The sequence below is a fragment of the Giraffa tippelskirchi genome, chromosome 6 (assembly GCF_054371585.1).
Source record: "Giraffa tippelskirchi isolate mGirTip1 chromosome 6, T2T-mGirTip1v1.2.pri, whole genome shotgun sequence".
NCBI lineage: Eukaryota > Metazoa > Chordata > Mammalia > Artiodactyla > Giraffidae > Giraffa > Giraffa tippelskirchi.
The window spans coordinates 97,589,305-97,605,366 of record NC_137280.1 but is presented as its reverse complement, the minus strand read 5'-3'; the positions used below and the strand labels follow the sequence as shown (position 1 = coordinate 97,605,366).

Sequence of the window (16,062 nt, the reverse complement as noted above, 5' to 3'; positions counted from 1 at the left end):
CTCAGGCCAGCCCTCCTCCCCCTCCCACGGCAGGCAGAGGAGCTGATTGGCCCACAACACAGCCTCCAGCCACCTGCTGCTGTCTGTCTGGGCCACCCTCCCCACGCTCCATGCTGTCCACCAGGCCCAGCGTGGCGACTGTGGGTAAGAGGGGCACAAGGAGGCCTGGGAAGAGGTGGGGGGTCCCTAGGATCTGGGAGGGCACCCCTGAGGTCCACGGGGGTGTCCCCGACTCCTGTGGCTGCCCCCATGCAACCCTAGGGGCACTCCCCACCCATAGATCTCCTCCCCCACCGACTGCTCTGGCCCCAGGGAAGGGTCCCCTTTCTGCCCAGGGATGCGTCACACTAACCCTGGTGCCAGGGACACCGGGGATTCCAAAAAATAGGGCCGTGGGAGCCAACAGATGGGGTTTGGCTCCAGTTCTGCACAACCTCTGGCCCACAGCTCCACCTTCAGCCTGTTTCTTCATCTGCCCTATGGGATCAGAGGCAGCATAGAGGAGGCAGGGACCCCAGGGTTGGAGGCAGGAGGCCCGGCACCCCCTGCCACTGCCTGTCATGGCCAGAGTCAGGCTGGTCCTGGCTGCTGGGGCTTGAGCTCCAACACCCATGGGGTCCGGAAGGAGGCTAGGTGCCAGGAATGAAGGGGTAAGGATGACCCAGAGGGAGACCCCAGGGGAGCAAGGGCCTAGGAGGGGCTGGGCCCCTAGCCGGCCTGCCCTGCTGGCCTTGGGCACCGGATAAAAATAGTCCCTGGTCTCAGAGAACATGAGCTGACCCTGGGGCCAAGGGTTCCGGTTTGGGCTCTGTGCTCACCTCTGTGTGACCATGGGCAGGACCCAGCCTGCTCTGGGCCCCAGCGGTCTCTGCTGCGTGCACAGGGATACTGGAGCCCATTGAGGCTGGCCTATCCGGAGGGGTCCCAAGACAGACCTGGGGGGAATGTCAGGGAGAGTGCCCGCTGGAGGGCTGTCGGGCCATGCCCTGCGGAAGTGTGAAGTTACCAGGGAAGGTGGCTCCAGGCAGAGGGACAAGCCAGGGTGGTGGTGTGGGGAGGCAAGGTGCTCCCTTCTCCAAGAGGCAAGCCCAGGCCCATAGCAGGGGCTCAGGCTGCCTCTTTCCCCTTCCCCTTAGCCTGACTCTGGGCCTGCTGCGCTCAGCTGTCTCCATGGCAACCAGGGCCTTGGAGGAGCTGGATGGAGGCCTGGGCAGCTGCCAAGTGGATGAGGACCTCTCCGCACTGGCTGACCCTTGTCCCGGCCGGCCCCAGGAGGACAGTGCGCGAGGTACCGGAGAAGATGCTGGGGGAGGAAGCCCACACCCCTATCCTCCTTCTGAGTCAGGTGGCCCACCTTCAGAAAGCAGGACTTGGACTTCCACACTGGACTGGCTTAAACCATGCTCCTTGTTTCCAATCTCTGTGCCCATTAGTATCCCGGGGCGGTTGTAAAGATCCCAGAAAACACAGGTGCTGGGCCACACAGGTCAGGGTTTGGATCCTGGCTTGCCAGTGACCTGCTGTTTGCTTTTGTGCAAGGCTGTTTCTGAGTCTGTCTGCTTCCTAACCTGTAAACTGAGAGCTCTCCTGTCCCCAGCCCCTCACCCAGCAGGACCCAACAGAAAGTGGGATCGTCCTGGGGGTCCCCACGACTTTGACTCTGCCCTCTTTTTCCACCAACAGCGACATCCAGGTTGGCTGACTCCAGCAGCCGGTCCCATGTGAGTGGCGGGGGTGGGCAGTGGGGGGGGGTCCTCCTTCTGGGTTTCTGCCCAAGGTGCTCCTGGAGTAGGGGAGGTGCTGGCTTAAGGGGGTAGGTTTCTGCAGCCCCTGGGAAGGAAGGTTCAGTCTCCCTTAGAGGGAACACCCAGGATGACACATGTCCCCACAGGATTCTCAGGAGCGGGTGACTGAGGGCAGCCCCACAGGCAGTGTGGACACCAAGCCCAAGAAGACAGAAAAGGAGCCTGTGTCCAAAGTGGCCTCAGGAACTGGGAAGGAGAGGCTGAAAGCAGGAGCAAGTGGGTTTGCAGGAGGCAGGGGTGAGGTGGGGGGGATGGGTATGGACCAGCATGGGAGGGGAGGGTGGGTCCTTGATCTGGGCGGCAGGAGGATAGCCAGCATGGGGCTCCCGGCTGGTGGTTTCCTGGCTGTAACTGAAAGGGCTGTGAGTCTCCGCTAATTCATGATAACACCAGCTTAGTTGCCACTAAGCTTCAGCTAATTATCTTCTGGAAAATTCTCTGCATCCCAGTGAAGCTGCCAAGCCGGCAGGGCTTAGTTTCTCAGCCCAGGGCCACACAGCCGGGCAGAGCAGAGCTGACTTTAGCCGCAGGTCTGCCCCTTGCTGCACGAGAGCCCAGCCAGCACTTGCTCCTGCAGCCCCCCGGAGCCCCGCACAGAAGAAGGCGCAGACCGCACCGCCCCCGCAGCCGCCGCCGCCGCCCCCGGCCCTGAGCGAGGAGCTGCCCTGGGGAGACGTGACGCTCAACAAGTGCCTGGTGCTCGCCTCGCTTGTGGCGCTGCTGGGCTCCGCCTTCCAGCTGTGCCGCGGTGAGCCTCACACTTGGCTACTCCTTCCCGGAAGCACGGACACCCCACGGGGCGGGTCTGTGCGCTCCCACCCTAGGAGGTGCGCGCGCCCCCTGGATCTTGTGAGGGGTTCCTGGCGGTCCCCTGCACTTATTACTGGGCAGTGGACCTTGTGCACCCCCATGGTCCCGTCGGAGTCCCTCTATCCAGGACCGGCTCTGAGACCCCTCCACCCGCCTCTCCAATAGACCTTACAGGGAACTGCCTCCTCCCCCACCCCAGTAGGGACCTTGATGCACCTGCCTCCCCTGTGAACCGGCCCTCACCACCCTACACCCTGGGCCTTGCATGCCTAGGAAGGGCCATGTGCACCCTCATTTCACAGAGTGCAGCTTTTCCGGTGTGCCTCGGTGCTCCCATGGCCCTCAGAGAAACTGGAACATCCTGGCACACCCTGAATGAGGGAGGTTTGAAGAGAAGCAGCAGGGGAGACCCGGAACTCCTTCCCAGGGCTGGAAGGGACCCAGCCCAGCCTCAGTGTACCCGGGTGGAGATGGCTGGGTCCCCTTGCCTGTCCCCAGGAGAGGGGCTCTAGGGGATGGATGGTGTGCTGTGGTTCTCACTCCCGACTCCTGCCCCAGGCTGACTCGCATCCCCTCCTGTCCCCTCCCAGAGGCTATGGCTGGGGATGCAGAAGCCCCCGCGCCTGTCCCTGAGTCGTGGGTCTCGTCAAGCTCGTCACCCAAGGGGCCAGTGTCACCTCTGGTAAGCTCTTCCTTAGTGGGCTCCTCACTGGGGGAAGGGGCTTGAGCCATGGAATTGTGGCTGATCCCACCACCCTGCACTTGTCTGCATAACAGCCAAAGCCTGAGGCCTGGGCCCCCCCAGTGAGGCAGCCCGAGCCCCCCTCAAAGGTAGAGGAAAGGGTCCAGATTCCTAGGAGCAGAGAGGCTGCAGAGAAGGATGAATGGGAGTCTGAGGGAGCAGCTGATGAGGAGCATGCGCCCCTCGCCGGCCGAGGGCCCAAGGAGAGGCTGAAGAAGGAGAAGCCTCGGAAGGAGAGGCCCTGGAAGGAGAAGCCACAGAAGGAGGAGAGGCCGAGAAAGGAGAAGCCACGGAAAGAGGAGAAGCTACGTGGTCCCAGGGAGCCCCGGGGAGCCCTACCGCGACGCTGGGAGGCCCGCGAAGGGGGCCATCAACCTTGGGGGCGAGACTCTGGAGCCCCCGAGGATAGGAAGAGGCAGGCCTGGGTCTCCCCGCGGCGCCCGGACGAGGAGGACCGGCCTCCAGGCCGCCAGAAGCGCCGTGCCGGCAAAGGCCGGGACTGAGCGAGACAGGGGTCGTGCGGGTGAGTTTCTGAATATCTGCTGGAGGGCCCCACGGTTCCAGCAAAATAAAGCAAGTGCTGCGGCCCCCTCATCGTCTGTTCCTTAGCACCAGGACCCCAGAACCTGCCCAGGGCCTGCGTGACGCGGATAAGGAGCTTTGGGTGGGGGGCGGAGGGAGGGCGGAGGGGCAGGGGGCAGTGGGTGTCGACGGGGAGGACTGCGGAAGGAGGCCTCTGCCTGTCCCCAAACATGCACAGACACCCCAACCACGTGCCTTCCCGTCTTTATTGGGGCGATGACGGGGTCCGAATAAATATGGGCCGGGGCGGCACAAGGAGCACGGCGCGAGGTCACCGGCAGCCGCACTCGGTGGCTACCATGTTTGGGACGTGGTGCGCGCTGATGCGCTCCTCGGACAGGCTGATGAGGAGCTTGCTGGTGTAGGCTGTGGGCACACAGCAGGGCGGGCGCGCCAGGGCGGCGCCGCGGGCTTGCATCTTCAGCAGCAGCACTACGTGGTTTCCATAGCGCGGGTTGCGGTCCGACTGAGGCCAGCCGCACGCGCCCTGGCAGTTGTTGGCCTGGTATGTCTCGGGGATGAGCACCGAGCGCTCGGCCCGCAGGTCTACGCTTAGCTCGCGCAGAGCGCACGGCCCGTCTGTAGCCGCGGCCCCCGCGCTGCGCTGCGCCCGTGCTGAGCCGCTCCGCTCCCGCCCGCGCCACTCAGCGCGCAGGCCCTGCAGCGCCTTGAGTAGCAGCAGCGCGCGCAGCGGGCCGCCGGGGCCGTCTGGGTTCCCCGGGCACAGTGCCAGCAGGCGCGCCAGCAGCGGGGGCGCGGTGGGAGGCAGCCCGGCGAGGCCGCGCAGCTCGGCGGCCACCGCCTGAAGCTCGGCATCCACCCGGCGCGCTAGTCCCGCGGCCCACAGAGGGGACTTGGGACCTTGCGTTGTTGCGGGGACCCCGGTGGTGGCTGGCGTCGGCGGCAGCAGCAGCAGCAGCGGCTCCTCGCCGTCCAGCAGGCGCTCCAGGGCCGCGGGGTCCGACAGGTTGACCTGGCCCTGCGGGAAACCAGCCAGTGCGCCCGGGTCCAAGGCCAGTCGCTGTGGCGGGACTCGGGCCGGGGGACCCCGCAGCGCGCGCACCAGGCGCGTGAGCGTCTCCAGGAAGGGATCGGCGCTGGGCGGTGCTTCCTCTGGCTCCGGGGAAGGCCTGGACAGCAAAGTCGGGGGTCGTGAGGGCGCAAGGCTGCCGCGCCCACACTCCCTGCATCCCCAGGTCTGGGCCTGCGCGCACCTGGGCTCCGGGAAGGGCACCAAGTCCAGCCGACCGTGCGCAGGCATTGGTGCCAACGGCCGCGCCGGGGCCGACGGCCGCGCTGGCAGCAAGAGCAACAGGGCCGGGGTCTTTCGTGTGAAGCAGCGGGAGTCCGCACCGAACAGCAGCGCCTGCAGCTGGGCAGTGCTCAGGGGCGCACCTGAGAGGGGAGGCGCGTGCGCCGTGCGGTTCAGCGGCCGGGGGTGGGGTGGGGTCAGGTCTGCGGGTCGAGGGCAGCCACCCTGCAGGGTCCCTGTCCAGGCAAGGCCTACCGTTTCCACGGCGCCGCAGGGTCAGGGCTAGCCCAGGCCAGCGCCAGGCCCCCTCCGGACGGTCAACGACCAGGGCCAGGAAGTCGGAGTCCGCGGTTGGGCAGAGGCTCTGCAGGCGGACACGGGGGTTCAGCCAGGTTGAGGGGGGGCATGGATGCCAACCCTGCTCTGCCTGCTGCCCTTAACATCCCTTCAAGGTCCAGCCTGGACACTTGTGGCCTTTCTGTGAGGCCAAGTTAAAAACAACACAAACCCAAACCCATAATCCCTCCCTTGCTCTGTGGGGAGTCCTGGGGGGCCAGAGAGAGCCACATTCCACTCCCTGGTACCTGGGCGCCAGGAAGCCCAGCACCGGTGACAGTGACCTCCAGGCCAGGACCTGGGTACACCACCAGCAGCACCAGCTCTGGGGGGCTGGCTCCTCCAGACAGAGGCTCCTGGAACCTCAGCAAGGGTGTCGGCTCCCACGTCACTGCCGCCAGTACAAGGGAAGAAGGGAGACACCTGAGCCACGGAAGCCCAAGCCCCTCCCCCAAGCCTGTCCCCTCCATAGGAGGGAGATCCCACCCCAACCGAAGCCTGGGGGAACCTGGTGGGAGAGGTTTGACGCTGGCTCCTGGCTTCCCTGGGACAGGAGTGGCCTAGAAGTGATGGATAGGGTGGGTGGTGGGGCTGCCACCTGTGTTTCCTGAGCCCTTTGGGGCTCTAGGGCTGGAGAGCTCCTGGGGGATTCCTGGTAGTGGGTCTGAGGCCAGCGGCCCCTTGGAACAGGAACCTCATGCTACCGGGTGCGGAAGGAGAGGCACTCCTCTGCTGGACCATCAGGCTGCACTGACCTGCTTCCCTCCTCCGCCCCACACCATGTAGCTCCCAGGCAGGTGAACAAGGTGTTAGCCCCCACACCCTCCTCCGCCAGGCACTGCATGGGGAGAAGGGTGGCTGGGAGCTGGAGAACTTCTGGCCCCAGAGAGGCAAAGATACAGTGACCCACCTCTCTGGCCATTAGCCTCCACTTCCTGAGACTGGGGAGGGGTCTGGGCTGGGGGCTCTGCAGTCCCCTGGTCTTGGGAGGAGGGCACTAGAGCCTGGCCTCCCAACCCAGCCCCGACACAACACATACCTTCCTCCAGGTGCAGGACCACCAGCCATCGCCCCCCGGGCTCCCCCAGCCATGCCTGCAGCCGCTGCAGGTGGGGCAGCGCAGGCTGCCCGTCGCCAGCGGGGCACACGGCAAAGGTGGTCAAGTCACTCAGGCCCCAGTGGGTGCGCCGCACAGCCTCCAGGAAGGCCTGCTCGTAGCCACGCAAGGCCCCCACCACCCGCAGAGGGGCCCTGCTCCCGTTGCCACTCTCATGCAGGGTCACCAGGCACAGGGGGTCCTGAGGGCTGCCTGGCAGCCTGAGACTGGGAAGCGGCCAGTCCCAGTCTTGCTGAAAGATGAGCGCCCCGCTGCCTGTAGCCTGGTCCCTGGGCAAGGCCAAGGTGCTGGAGACCTCTTCCCTGGGGGTCCCCGGCCTCAGCAGAGCCCCCATGGCCGACAGCACCAGGGCCAGAGAGAGAGATGGACCAGGCATCCTGGGAGCTTCCAGGGGCTGGGCTGCCCTACTTTATAAGGGGGAGCAGGGCTGTTTGTGCTGCAGGGCAGTCCCTATCTCCTCCTGGGACATGACCTTGAAGGCCGGTGCCCGCCGCGAGCCTGGGAGGCCTATGGCCTTCTCAAAGCCCCCTCTGTTCCAACCTGCCTATCTCCTGAGCAGTGATACAGTGTGTGTGGCCTGTGACCCATTTGTCAGACTGTCCTTGACAAATCTTCCCCCTCCCCAGAGCAGGAATGTGAGCAGGAGTGTGTGGCCCAGAGAGCCAGACTATCAACAACCTGGGGGTGTAGGAGGGCAAGGTGTGGAGCCTTTGCCCCAGGATTCGGGTGCCAGCCCCAAGGGGGATGACACTTCACACCGGGTAGGCGCGTCTGGCCCCCAGTCCCCCAAGTGCTCACTCACCCCGCCTCTGAGGCCCACAGAGACCCCCAAGGAGAGTGAGCAGCCTTCTTTGCTCTGCTGTCTTCCTAGAGAACCACCCCACACTCTGCTGGCCCGCAGGGTCTGTCCTCGCCCAAGGGTCTTCAGGACACAGACACCAGGGGCCACCCCCTGGGGTCCAGGTGGGACCCTGACACCCCCTATAGTGGTGGAAAGCAGCCACATGTGTTCACCCACAGCAAGCAGGTGCTGACCGCCCACAGGTTGACACAGCAGTCCAGTTCAGGGTCAGCAGACTCTTTAATGAGCTCTGGGGACACCCAGAACAAAAAACTCTACTCTGAGGGCGAAACCCAGGAAAACCAAACCAGACTTGCTAGGATGGGGGTGGCTTTTCAGTTGGTGGGGGGAGGGGGAGGAATGTTCCCAGGGCCTTCGGAGGGCAGTGGGGGCCTCAGCATCGGGGGCATAGGCGTTGGAGGGTGCACCCCAGGATTTGAGGGGTGAACCCCAGGCGGCTGGGGATGGACCCCAGGAGCTGGAGGATGGACCCCAGGAGGAGGGGGGTGGACCCCAGGAGGCTGGGGGTGGATCCCAGGGGCTGGTGGGTGGACCCCGGGAGCTGGTGGGTGGACCCCCGGAGCCTGGGGGTGAACTGCAGGAGTCGGGTGCACCCCTGGAGCCTGGGGGTGAACTGCAGGAGCTGGTGGGTGCACCACTGGAGCTTGGGGGTGAACACCAGCAGATGGAGGAGGATGTACCCCTGGGGCTGGAGGGTGGACTCCTGGAGCAGGAGGGTGGACTCCTGGGGCTGGGGGGTGGACCCCTGGAGCTGGGGGGTGAACCCCAGATGCTGGTGGGTGAACCACTGGTGCTGGGGGGTGGACCCCAGGAGCTGGGGGATGGACCCCAGGAGCAGGGGGATGCACCCCAGAGGCTGGTGGGTGGACCACTGGTGCCGGTGGGTGGACCCCAGGAGCCGGTGGAGGCAGCTGAGGAGGGCCTGGGGGCCCTGAGGGTGCAGGCCCACTGGGCGGCATGGGTGGCAGGGGCAGGCCTCCTGGTGGGGGCGGGGGCAGCGCCTCTGGTAGTGGCGGGCGAGGGGGCAGGCCGTTCATCAGTGGGGGTGGGGGCCGTTTCACCCCAGGAGGCCCAGCGGGAAGGCTCGGTGGGGCTGGCGGCTTCTCCATCTTGAAGTGGAACTGGAGGAAAAACTGGACAGACAGGAGGAACTGAGCAGGGGTCCCAGGGGCCTTGGGTTGGGAGAAGGATGGGGAACTGCGTGGGCGTGGAGTGACTCACTTGCTTGGTTTCCCGGTTCCAGTGAGTCCAGAACTTGCCTTCAGCCTTGTCTATTTCCCTGCTTGGCACCTGTCCGTGGGGTAGAGGAGCAGAGACAGGCCCTCAGGACCATGAAATGGCCCAGCCCAGGAGGCCCTTCTGTGAGGGAACAGGGTCTGATGAGGGGGTGACAGCTGACATTCTTGCTCTGCTGCTTAGCAGCCCTCCCACCCAGAGAAGTTGCAATCTACCCTGTCTCGTTAACATATATCTGAGGATAGGACAAGGTCACAGAGTCCCTGTACAGCCTGGTAATAGGGACACCTCACTGCTGGGGCCACACCAGGGTCTCTGATTCATGGTGGACACCCAGCCCCTGCCCTCGCTCTGCATCATCTTCTGACAACCTCTCAGGAGACAAGGGCCCAGAGGGGGCACCTGGAGTGGGCCGGGGGCCAGCTGCCTGGATGGAGCAGATCCTGCAGGACCCTCTGGGGTCCCAGCGAGCTACCTTGAAGGCGATGGTCTCATAGGGCTCAGCGGCCATGAGTAGGTACTGCCAGCGCCGGTCCGGGGGCTCGATCCTCTGCTCGTAGGCAGACATGAAGCGGTGTCGGGGCATAATGCCCTCGGCAATCTCAGGATAGTCGATCTGTGGGGACACGGCCAGTGACAGCACTGCCTCTCAGGGGCCCCTCCCCTCAGAACAAAGGGTCCCCGGCCTTTGCTCACCTGGAAAAGGAGGCTCTGCTGGCCCATCTCTGTGTCCCTCTGCTTGGTTACTACAACACAGGAGGATGTCAGGTACAGTGACGGGGTCCTAGGACTGGCCTAATGTCACCCATGAATGGGAGAACCGGCTTGGCAGGTGGGGGGAGGTCACCTGGCTGGGCAACTGGCAGTCATCAGCCCAAGGGTAGGAGGGCTGTGCCCCCGGTGCCACCTGCTTGATATCACTTGGGTGGGGGCAGAGGGTGGGCTCCCCACTGCCCATCCCCCTCCACCAGACCTTCTGGGAGCGAGTGCCTATCACTTTCCAGCTCTGTGGCTTTGGGCTGCTCTCCACACAGCTCCTGAGCCCTTCATATGCACCCTCAGGCATTTAGTGTCTCCCTGCCACACCCAGGAAGAGGCCAGATGACCCAGACTGACCAAAAGGCCTCTGTGGTGGCCTCCCTGAGGGTAGTGCCATCCTCGCCCTGGCTCACCAAGCAGGACCACTCCAGGGCCTTCCCAAGCCATATCTTGTCAAATGCCAGCCGTACACAGGGTGTGCCCACTTCAGCAACAACACCTGCCAGGAAGCCTGCCTTCCCCCGCTCCCTAGCAACCCGATCCTCTGCAGCTGCTGACCCAGGTGAGCCTCCCCTTTCCCTTCCTCTCTCCCCAGGTGAAAAGGCACCAGCACCCAGTTCTAAGGTCAGAGGAAAGGACTACACCAGGGCCCGCAGTCCCCTCCCATCCACTCACCCACCTTTACTGGGAGTGTAAAGAGCAGAGGAGACACTATGGCCCCCGCCCTCAGGGCAGGAAGCCTCTAATGGAAGCAAAGGCCATTGGTGAGGCTGAGGGTGGGTGAGGGCTGCCCGCCAAGGCCATCGACAGTTACCTTTGTAGCCCGGGCGGCCAATCTTCACAAACTTCTTCACTTCCACCTTGACCTTCTCCGGTGCTGGCTGGGCGGGGGCCTCCTTGGCCTCCTTGGCTGCTCGCCGGGCCCTGCAGGCGGGACGGACACAGTGTTGAGGCCCCTCCTCACAGGCCACCAAGGCCACAGCCCCAGGTGCCAGGAGCGCCCCATCCCCGGCCGACCTTGGAGATGTGAGGTGAGGGGGATAGGGGTCAGGTAGGGTGACAGCAGGCATGGGAAGGGGTGCCAGGTATTTACAAGTTGGTCTGATGTTTCTTCCCCTGGGTGTGCGCGAGGTAACTCCCCTGGAACGAGAGGAACACGCAATTGAGGACACAGTGAGGGGATGGTGCCCGATGTCCCCATCTGGGCCCGCCTCCATCCACAGGGCTCAGCGCTGATGGGCACCTGATGGCTACTGAACACACGAGCTCTAATGGATCTGCACACAGGGGGATGAGATGCTTGAAAGACAGAGGTGATGAGAGTCTCAGGTAGGGGGACACGGCAGTCTTGTGGCTGCCAGGGTGTGGGTGGGGCCAGTGGACGATGCTGGGCAGTGGTGGGGACACCTGGAATAAACATGCCCTTTGATTCCATCTCAATGATGCCCCAGGGAGAAAACATGTGTATCAGCAGTTTTCAACTGGAGGCTTTTCTGACCCCCAGGGACCCTGTGTCCAGGATGGTCCTCCACAGAGAAGGAGAGCCCCAAAGCCACAGGGAGATGCTCCCATATGAGACTATTCAGCTCAGTGCAGCTGTCTGGAGCTGCAAACCAACTGAACAGAAACTGTGTCCTCCACACACAGAAAAGGATAGAGAGAACCTGCTTATGGTGAAGGGCAGGAGTTCGGGGCAAGCATGCATCAGACTGACACTTGCTTAAAGTCTCAAACTAAAAGCTACGCCTTCCAGACCTCCCGCCCCACATGGACATCCTGGACATCCCCACATTTGCAGATGCACATCAGTGATACCAGAGCTGCTGATGTTACAGGAAACGGATGGATGGAGGCAGGGAACCCATGGTGGCTGTCCCAGCGCCTGTGTAGGGTGGAGGCTGAGCACAGCGGGGCTCTGAAGCCAGTGCCTCCCTGAGAAAGACGCACCTCATTGTTGTGCAGCGTCAGGCACAGCTTGCACTCATAGGAGCCCAGGTGGTTCTTCATGAAGTAGGGGTCCTGCAGAGGAAGCACATGCGTCAGGCAGTGGGGGAGACGCTCAGAGATGGAGGACAAGCTGGAGCTCCCAAGCCAGCAGCACCACCCCAGGGATCCCACAGGGTCCACTGGATGGGGCTGGGGCTCACCACCCGCCTCTGTAGCAAGCCCCGGAGAGGGGTCCCCTGGAAGCCCCCAGCCCCACACTGGCGGTGGCCTGGGGTCTAGGAAGAGGCAGAGCTGAAGGTGCACTGCTGATTCTCCATCTCCCCAGCCAGGACAGGGCTCCTCGTGCTGCAGCACAAGCCAGACGCAGGCAGGGCAGAGGAGAGAAGCAGGCAAGTCAACCCCAGGCCTGGGGAGATCGTGGTCTGGAGGGCACTGAGCTGCTGCTTCAGGGTGGACAGGTGGGCACACACCTTATTGATGTCAATGGTTTCTAGAGCCAGCTGTCGCAGACGCTCCCGGCGATCCCGGTTGCTCTCGGAGGAAGAGGCCACGCCCCCGCTCCCGGTCTTGCCCCCCGGGCGATGCTGGAAGTCCATGGTGAGACCCTGGGCACTCTATCAGACCAGGGGAAAAACCTGCGGAGGCCAAGGGGCGGCTGGTGAGACTATGTGTGAGATCTCACCCTCCTGGTCTGGCCTCACCCCTCCTCACTCTCACCGCCTCCAGCCCTGGCTTCACCACCTGCCTTCCAATGGCCGAGAGCCCATGCTGGGCCAGGCACATGGGAACGAGGAAGGAGAAACAGGACAAACGAGGCATCTCCAGGTGACAGTGGGGGTGGACCGGAGAGGAAGATCTCTTTGACTGAGGAGTGCAAAAGCCCAGGGACCCGAAACAGCAACAGAGAAGAGGAGGCTGAGTTCTCACTAATTAGTCCTATCTCCTCTAAGAAGCCTTCCCAAACTGCCCAAGCCCACACTGTTCACTCCCTCTTCGGAATCCCTTTTCTGATTGTCCACACTTCCTTCCTACAACCTAAACTCTACTTCTCTGATTCAGCAGTACGTTTGCTGGAACAAAGAACACATCCATCTACCTGCCCACCCCCCACCCCCACTGCCTAACACATGAGACAGTCACAGCTCGTTTGCAGCTGAGGTAGACTCTTCCAGGCCCTTGATTTCTCCTCCACACCTGGCAAGCTGCCCAGCTGCTCTTTCCTACTGTTTCCCATACTCCTCCAGGTTCAGTTCAGACCCAACCTCAGGTACCTTCCTCTTATCCTACATTCTCTTCACTGTCAACGCTGGCCCCAGGCCCCTGGTTTAAACCCACAGTATCTTGACTTTGTTAGGGTAAGCTCACAGGGATGGGGCCCAGGAGTGTGAATCCCCAAAGATGTACCTGTCCTGCTCCCTGGGGTGCCTGGACACATCACCTCAGGTGGCAGAGGGGACTCTGCAGGTGGGATTAAGTTAGGTCCCTGAGATGGATATGACGTTGGATTCCCTGGGGGGCCAGTGTCATCATAGGGTCCTTATAAGAGGAAAGGGGAGGGTCAGAGGCAGACACAGGAGATGCTGCTCTGCTGGCCGTGAGCCAGCAATGCGGTGCCTCTAGAAGCTGGAAAGTACATGTCTTTCAGCAGGAGCTGGTACTCCCCTGAAGCGTCCAGGGGGAATAAAACCCAGTGAGACTAGTGCTGAGTTTTTGACCACATAGATGCAGTGCAAACTCATGTCATGTAAGCCACTGGTGGTTTGCTGTACCAGCCAGCTGTGCCACTGACCTGCTGTACAACTTGATCAGTTTATGAAAACCTCACGTCGGGTGACCAGTAGGGTGACCTAGCTGGCTGCAGAATCACCAGGCCTGACTTTTTGTTGTTTTTTTTTTACTACACACAAGGCCACCCAGAGCTGTCAACTGGTAAAGGCAAAACACTAACAGAGCCAAGAGTTCCAGTCAGTTTGGGGACAGCCAGTTCCTTCGTATGCAGCCAGAAAAACATGCCACAGTGTCGCAAAAGCCTGCAAGGAGAATCTGACCAATTCAGGAAACCCAAATGCAAACAGATACTTAATCACTCACCAGCCTACCTGTCGGAGTCTCAGAGAGACTGGGGTGAGGCCAGGTCCATCAGTGCCTGCCCGTTGAGCAGCAGGCTCCACCCCCCCCCACCACCTGGCCTGTATCCAGAAGGCAGGAGACCCGGCTAGAGTCCTCAGCCCAGGGGACAGGGGAGATCAGGAGTTTTTTCTAGGGAGAGAGCACCAGAGACAGTATTCTCAGACACTGAAATTTGGGGGCTCTGCATCCCCCAAACCCCAGCACTTTGCCAGGCCCACCGAGCTCACTAGAGAAGCACTGCTCTCCATGCAGAACTGATGTCTAAACAGACGTGAAGAAATGCGTGTAATGGGGAAAAAGGAAACTCAGTGAAAAGCTCAACAGAAGATGTTAACATCCTCAAGATGTTAACATCCTCTTGGACGATGGGCGATGTTCCCACAGCTCGAAACTAGAATAGGATGCCACAAATTAGCATGGCCAGTTAAACACCAGACAAACCCTTTAAGCAAAGATGCGATGAGCCTAACAACACACTGAATGTGAGCGCCTGAAGGTAAGAGTCAAAGCTATCATAAAGAACAGAAAAATAAACAATAATACCAAAATAACAAGATAACAGGAGGCAAAGCAAGAACCTAGAAATTTTGGACTGAGAACAAAACGTGGCCACACTACTACATTTAATACAGATATAACCTATAGGAATCTGGTGTAGAGAACAGAAAACTCTGCTTAGTGCTCTGTAACAACCTATACAGGGAAAGAAAGTGAAAAACAATGGGTATGTATATATGTATGACTGATTCACTTTGCTGTACACCTGAAGCACAACCCTGCTAGTCAACTATAGTCCAAATACAAAATAAAAACTAGAAAAGAATAACAAAAAACATGGGAAGTATTATCAAAAGAACCTAAAAAAACAAAAAACACTCTCCAATAAATAGACCATGAAGTTTAATGGCACTGAAACTTAAAAGTTTCCAGTAGATGGGGAAAAAACCAGAAACAAGAGGTCAGAAACCAGGATGAGATGAGAGCCTTCAGAACAGCAGGAACATGTAAGGCAGGGCAAGGCTTTTTCCAATTCCCATCAGGGGCTTTCAATATAGAACTTTACACCCACACTTCTGACTGTGAGGATGGATAAAGCCATTTTCAGCAAACCGAGGGCTCAAACTGACCAAATGAGTCGACTTCTTCAAAACCTACCTGGTGAGCTCTGATGAAAAGACAGGAGACAGTGAGACTGAAAACAGAAGCCAGCCCATGGGAGCCTGGACAGAAGGTTCTAGGACAGCTATTCAGCTGCCGGGTGGGTCTCCAGCCCTGAGTGGAACAGGAGGATGCCAGCGCTGAGAGGGAAGTTTGCAGGCAGGAAAGGCAAAAAAGACATCCATTGTTTCAACCTGTGGGAAACTACAACCGATAGGCTTGCAAAGAGCCCCTGATGCTTGGAAAGACTGACCCCGAAAGAAGGGGGCGGCAGAGGATGGGATGGTTGAATGGCATCACTGACTCAATGGACATAGGGTTGAGCAAACTCTGGGAGATGGTGAAGGACAGGGAAGCCTGACATGCTGCAGTCCATGGTGTCAGTCAGACGCACCTTGAAAAACAAAGCGTGTGAAATGATGATGCTTTGAGAGAAAAATTAATAACCAGCAAAGAAAATCAGACGAATAGGAAGAATGAAGAAATGAATGAGCTCTGGGGGGAGGGTGGCGAGGAGAAAAGTACCCCCCAAAAGCAGCACGGCTCAACACAGTATCTGCCTGAGCAGTGAACGCTATTTTCAGCTCTAGAAAATAAGATTGACGATGTGACTAAAGCTCAGGATCTATAACCACATCCACGGTATGAAGGATGAGGCTGAAGGGGGTGAGGAGCAGGCAGAAATGAGACCTCAGCAGTCACAGTAGGAAGCTGAGAGACCACGTCTACACCCGACTCAGGCTATTTACAAGCTCGGGTCGGTCGTACTCAATTGCCAAAGGGCGGAAGGAAGAAGGGGCTCGGTTCCCAGAGTGACAAGTGGAGAAGTCATTTAACCTCTGGGCTTCTTTCGCTAAACGAGCCTAGCTAAAGGGCTCTTGGGCCTGCGGCGAGAGCTCCATCTCTGGACCTTCCTCACTCCTCGGCGGGCCTGGAATCAGGGGCGCCGTCACCCCCACCCATTACAGGAACCAGGTGAGCCCCGGACCACAGAGCCAGCAAACCAACGGACCCAGGGAAGGCGCCCCGGTCCGTTGCGACCCGACCTGACCCAACGGGCCTTTGCAGCCGGAGCTCCTTGAGGGAGGGCGGGGGTGTTGGGCCGGCCTAGCGCCCGGCGTGTAGAGAGACAGTGCGGCCCTCAACCCAGCACTTCAGTCACTTCCCTCCAAGGAGTCCCCCGAGGCCGCCGTCCTAGTCCCGCACAACCCATAATCCTCACCCACGATTTCGTCAAACCCAGGGGCGCCTCACACACCAGCCTGGTCTATTCAGGCGCCGCAGCCACCGCGACGACCTCGTCCTGCGCACGCGCGCCGAGAGCTG

At 60.9% G+C, this 16,062-nt stretch overlaps 3 protein-coding genes across 23 annotated transcripts in view; 1 reads left to right on the top strand and 2 right to left on the bottom strand.

Annotated features, from left to right (window-relative positions):
* Positions 1–3,947, top strand: part of JSRP1 (junctional sarcoplasmic reticulum protein 1) — an 80,563-nt gene extending 76,616 nt beyond the window's left edge. Inside the window, exons 1-7 of one of the 6 annotated variants that reach the window (XM_081500030.1) lie at positions 100–144; positions 1,137–1,288; positions 1,684–1,721; positions 1,892–2,021; positions 2,383–2,553; positions 3,206–3,297; positions 3,393–3,947. In XM_081500030.1, the coding sequence (XP_081356156.1) occupies positions 1,171–1,288; positions 1,684–1,721; positions 1,892–2,021; positions 2,383–2,553; positions 3,206–3,297; positions 3,393–3,860 (1,017 nt within the window). In that variant the 5' untranslated portion in view covers positions 100–144; positions 1,137–1,170 and the 3' untranslated portion in view covers positions 3,861–3,947. Of the gene's footprint in view, positions 1–99; positions 145–1,100; positions 1,289–1,683; positions 1,722–1,858; positions 2,022–2,382; positions 2,554–3,205; positions 3,298–3,392 lie in introns of those variants that run through there. The other 5 variants (XM_081500031.1, XM_081500032.1, XM_081500033.1 and 2 more) reach the window with 5 other exon arrangements.
* A 180-nt stretch (positions 3,948–4,127) lies between these two features.
* Positions 4,128–7,050, bottom strand: AMH (anti-Mullerian hormone). Its single transcript, XM_081500011.1, has 5 exons — positions 6,567–7,050; positions 5,776–5,918; positions 5,447–5,555; positions 5,154–5,334; positions 4,128–5,069 (listed from the first exon to the last, which is right to left on the bottom strand). Exons 1-5 carry the CDS (start codon positions 7,018–7,020, stop codon positions 4,211–4,213), a joined length of 1,746 nt encoding a protein of 581 aa, XP_081356137.1. The 5' UTR covers positions 7,021–7,050; the 3' UTR covers positions 4,128–4,210.
* A 656-nt stretch (positions 7,051–7,706) lies between these two features.
* Positions 7,707–16,047, bottom strand: SF3A2 (splicing factor 3a subunit 2). Of its 16 annotated transcripts, XM_081500025.1 has the most exons (12): positions 15,959–16,047; positions 14,734–14,850; positions 13,540–13,707; positions 12,853–12,984; positions 11,919–12,083; positions 11,449–11,520; positions 10,595–10,641; positions 10,316–10,425; positions 9,439–9,488; positions 9,218–9,358; positions 8,728–8,796; positions 7,707–8,639 (listed from the first exon to the last, which is right to left on the bottom strand). In XM_081500025.1, the coding sequence occupies exons 5-12, from the start codon at positions 12,042–12,044 to the stop codon at positions 7,821–7,823; spliced, it is 1,434 nt and encodes a 477-aa protein (XP_081356151.1). In that variant the 5' UTR covers positions 12,045–12,083; positions 12,853–12,984; positions 13,540–13,707; positions 14,734–14,850; positions 15,959–16,047; the 3' UTR covers positions 7,707–7,820. The 16 variants fall into 16 exon arrangements, with proteins under 16 accessions (XP_081356151.1, XP_081356148.1, XP_081356146.1 ...); XM_081500022.1 differs by lacking the exon at positions 12,853–12,984; XM_081500020.1 differs by lacking the exon at positions 12,853–12,984 and having other exon boundaries at positions 13,548–13,707.
* Between the last annotated feature and the right edge of the window lie 15 nt (positions 16,048–16,062).

Coding starts and splice junctions, on each gene's coding strand:
- AMH (XM_081500011.1), bottom strand. CDS start 7,020: ATGCCTGGTCCATCTCTCTCTCTGGCCCTGGTGCTGTCGGCCATGGGG. Junction 5,919..6,566: donor GGTCCTGCACCTGGAGGAAG/GTATGTGTTGTG, acceptor TACTGGCGGCAG/TGACGTGGGAGCCGACACCC. Junction 5,070..5,153: donor GTGCCCTTCCCGGAGCCCAG/GTGCGCGCAGGC, acceptor TTTGCTGTCCAG/GCCTTCCCCGGAGCCAGAGG.
- SF3A2 (XM_081500025.1), bottom strand. CDS start 12,044: ATGGACTTCCAGCATCGCCCGGGGGGCAAGACCGGGAGCGGGGGCGTG. Junction 10,426..10,594: donor AAGAAACATCAGACCAACTT/GTAAATACCTGG, acceptor TCCCGCCTGCAG/GGCCCGGCGAGCAGCCAAGG. Junction 9,359..9,438: donor AGCAGAGCCTCCTTTTCCAG/GTGAGCAAAGGC, acceptor GTGTCCCCACAG/ATCGACTATCCTGAGATTGC.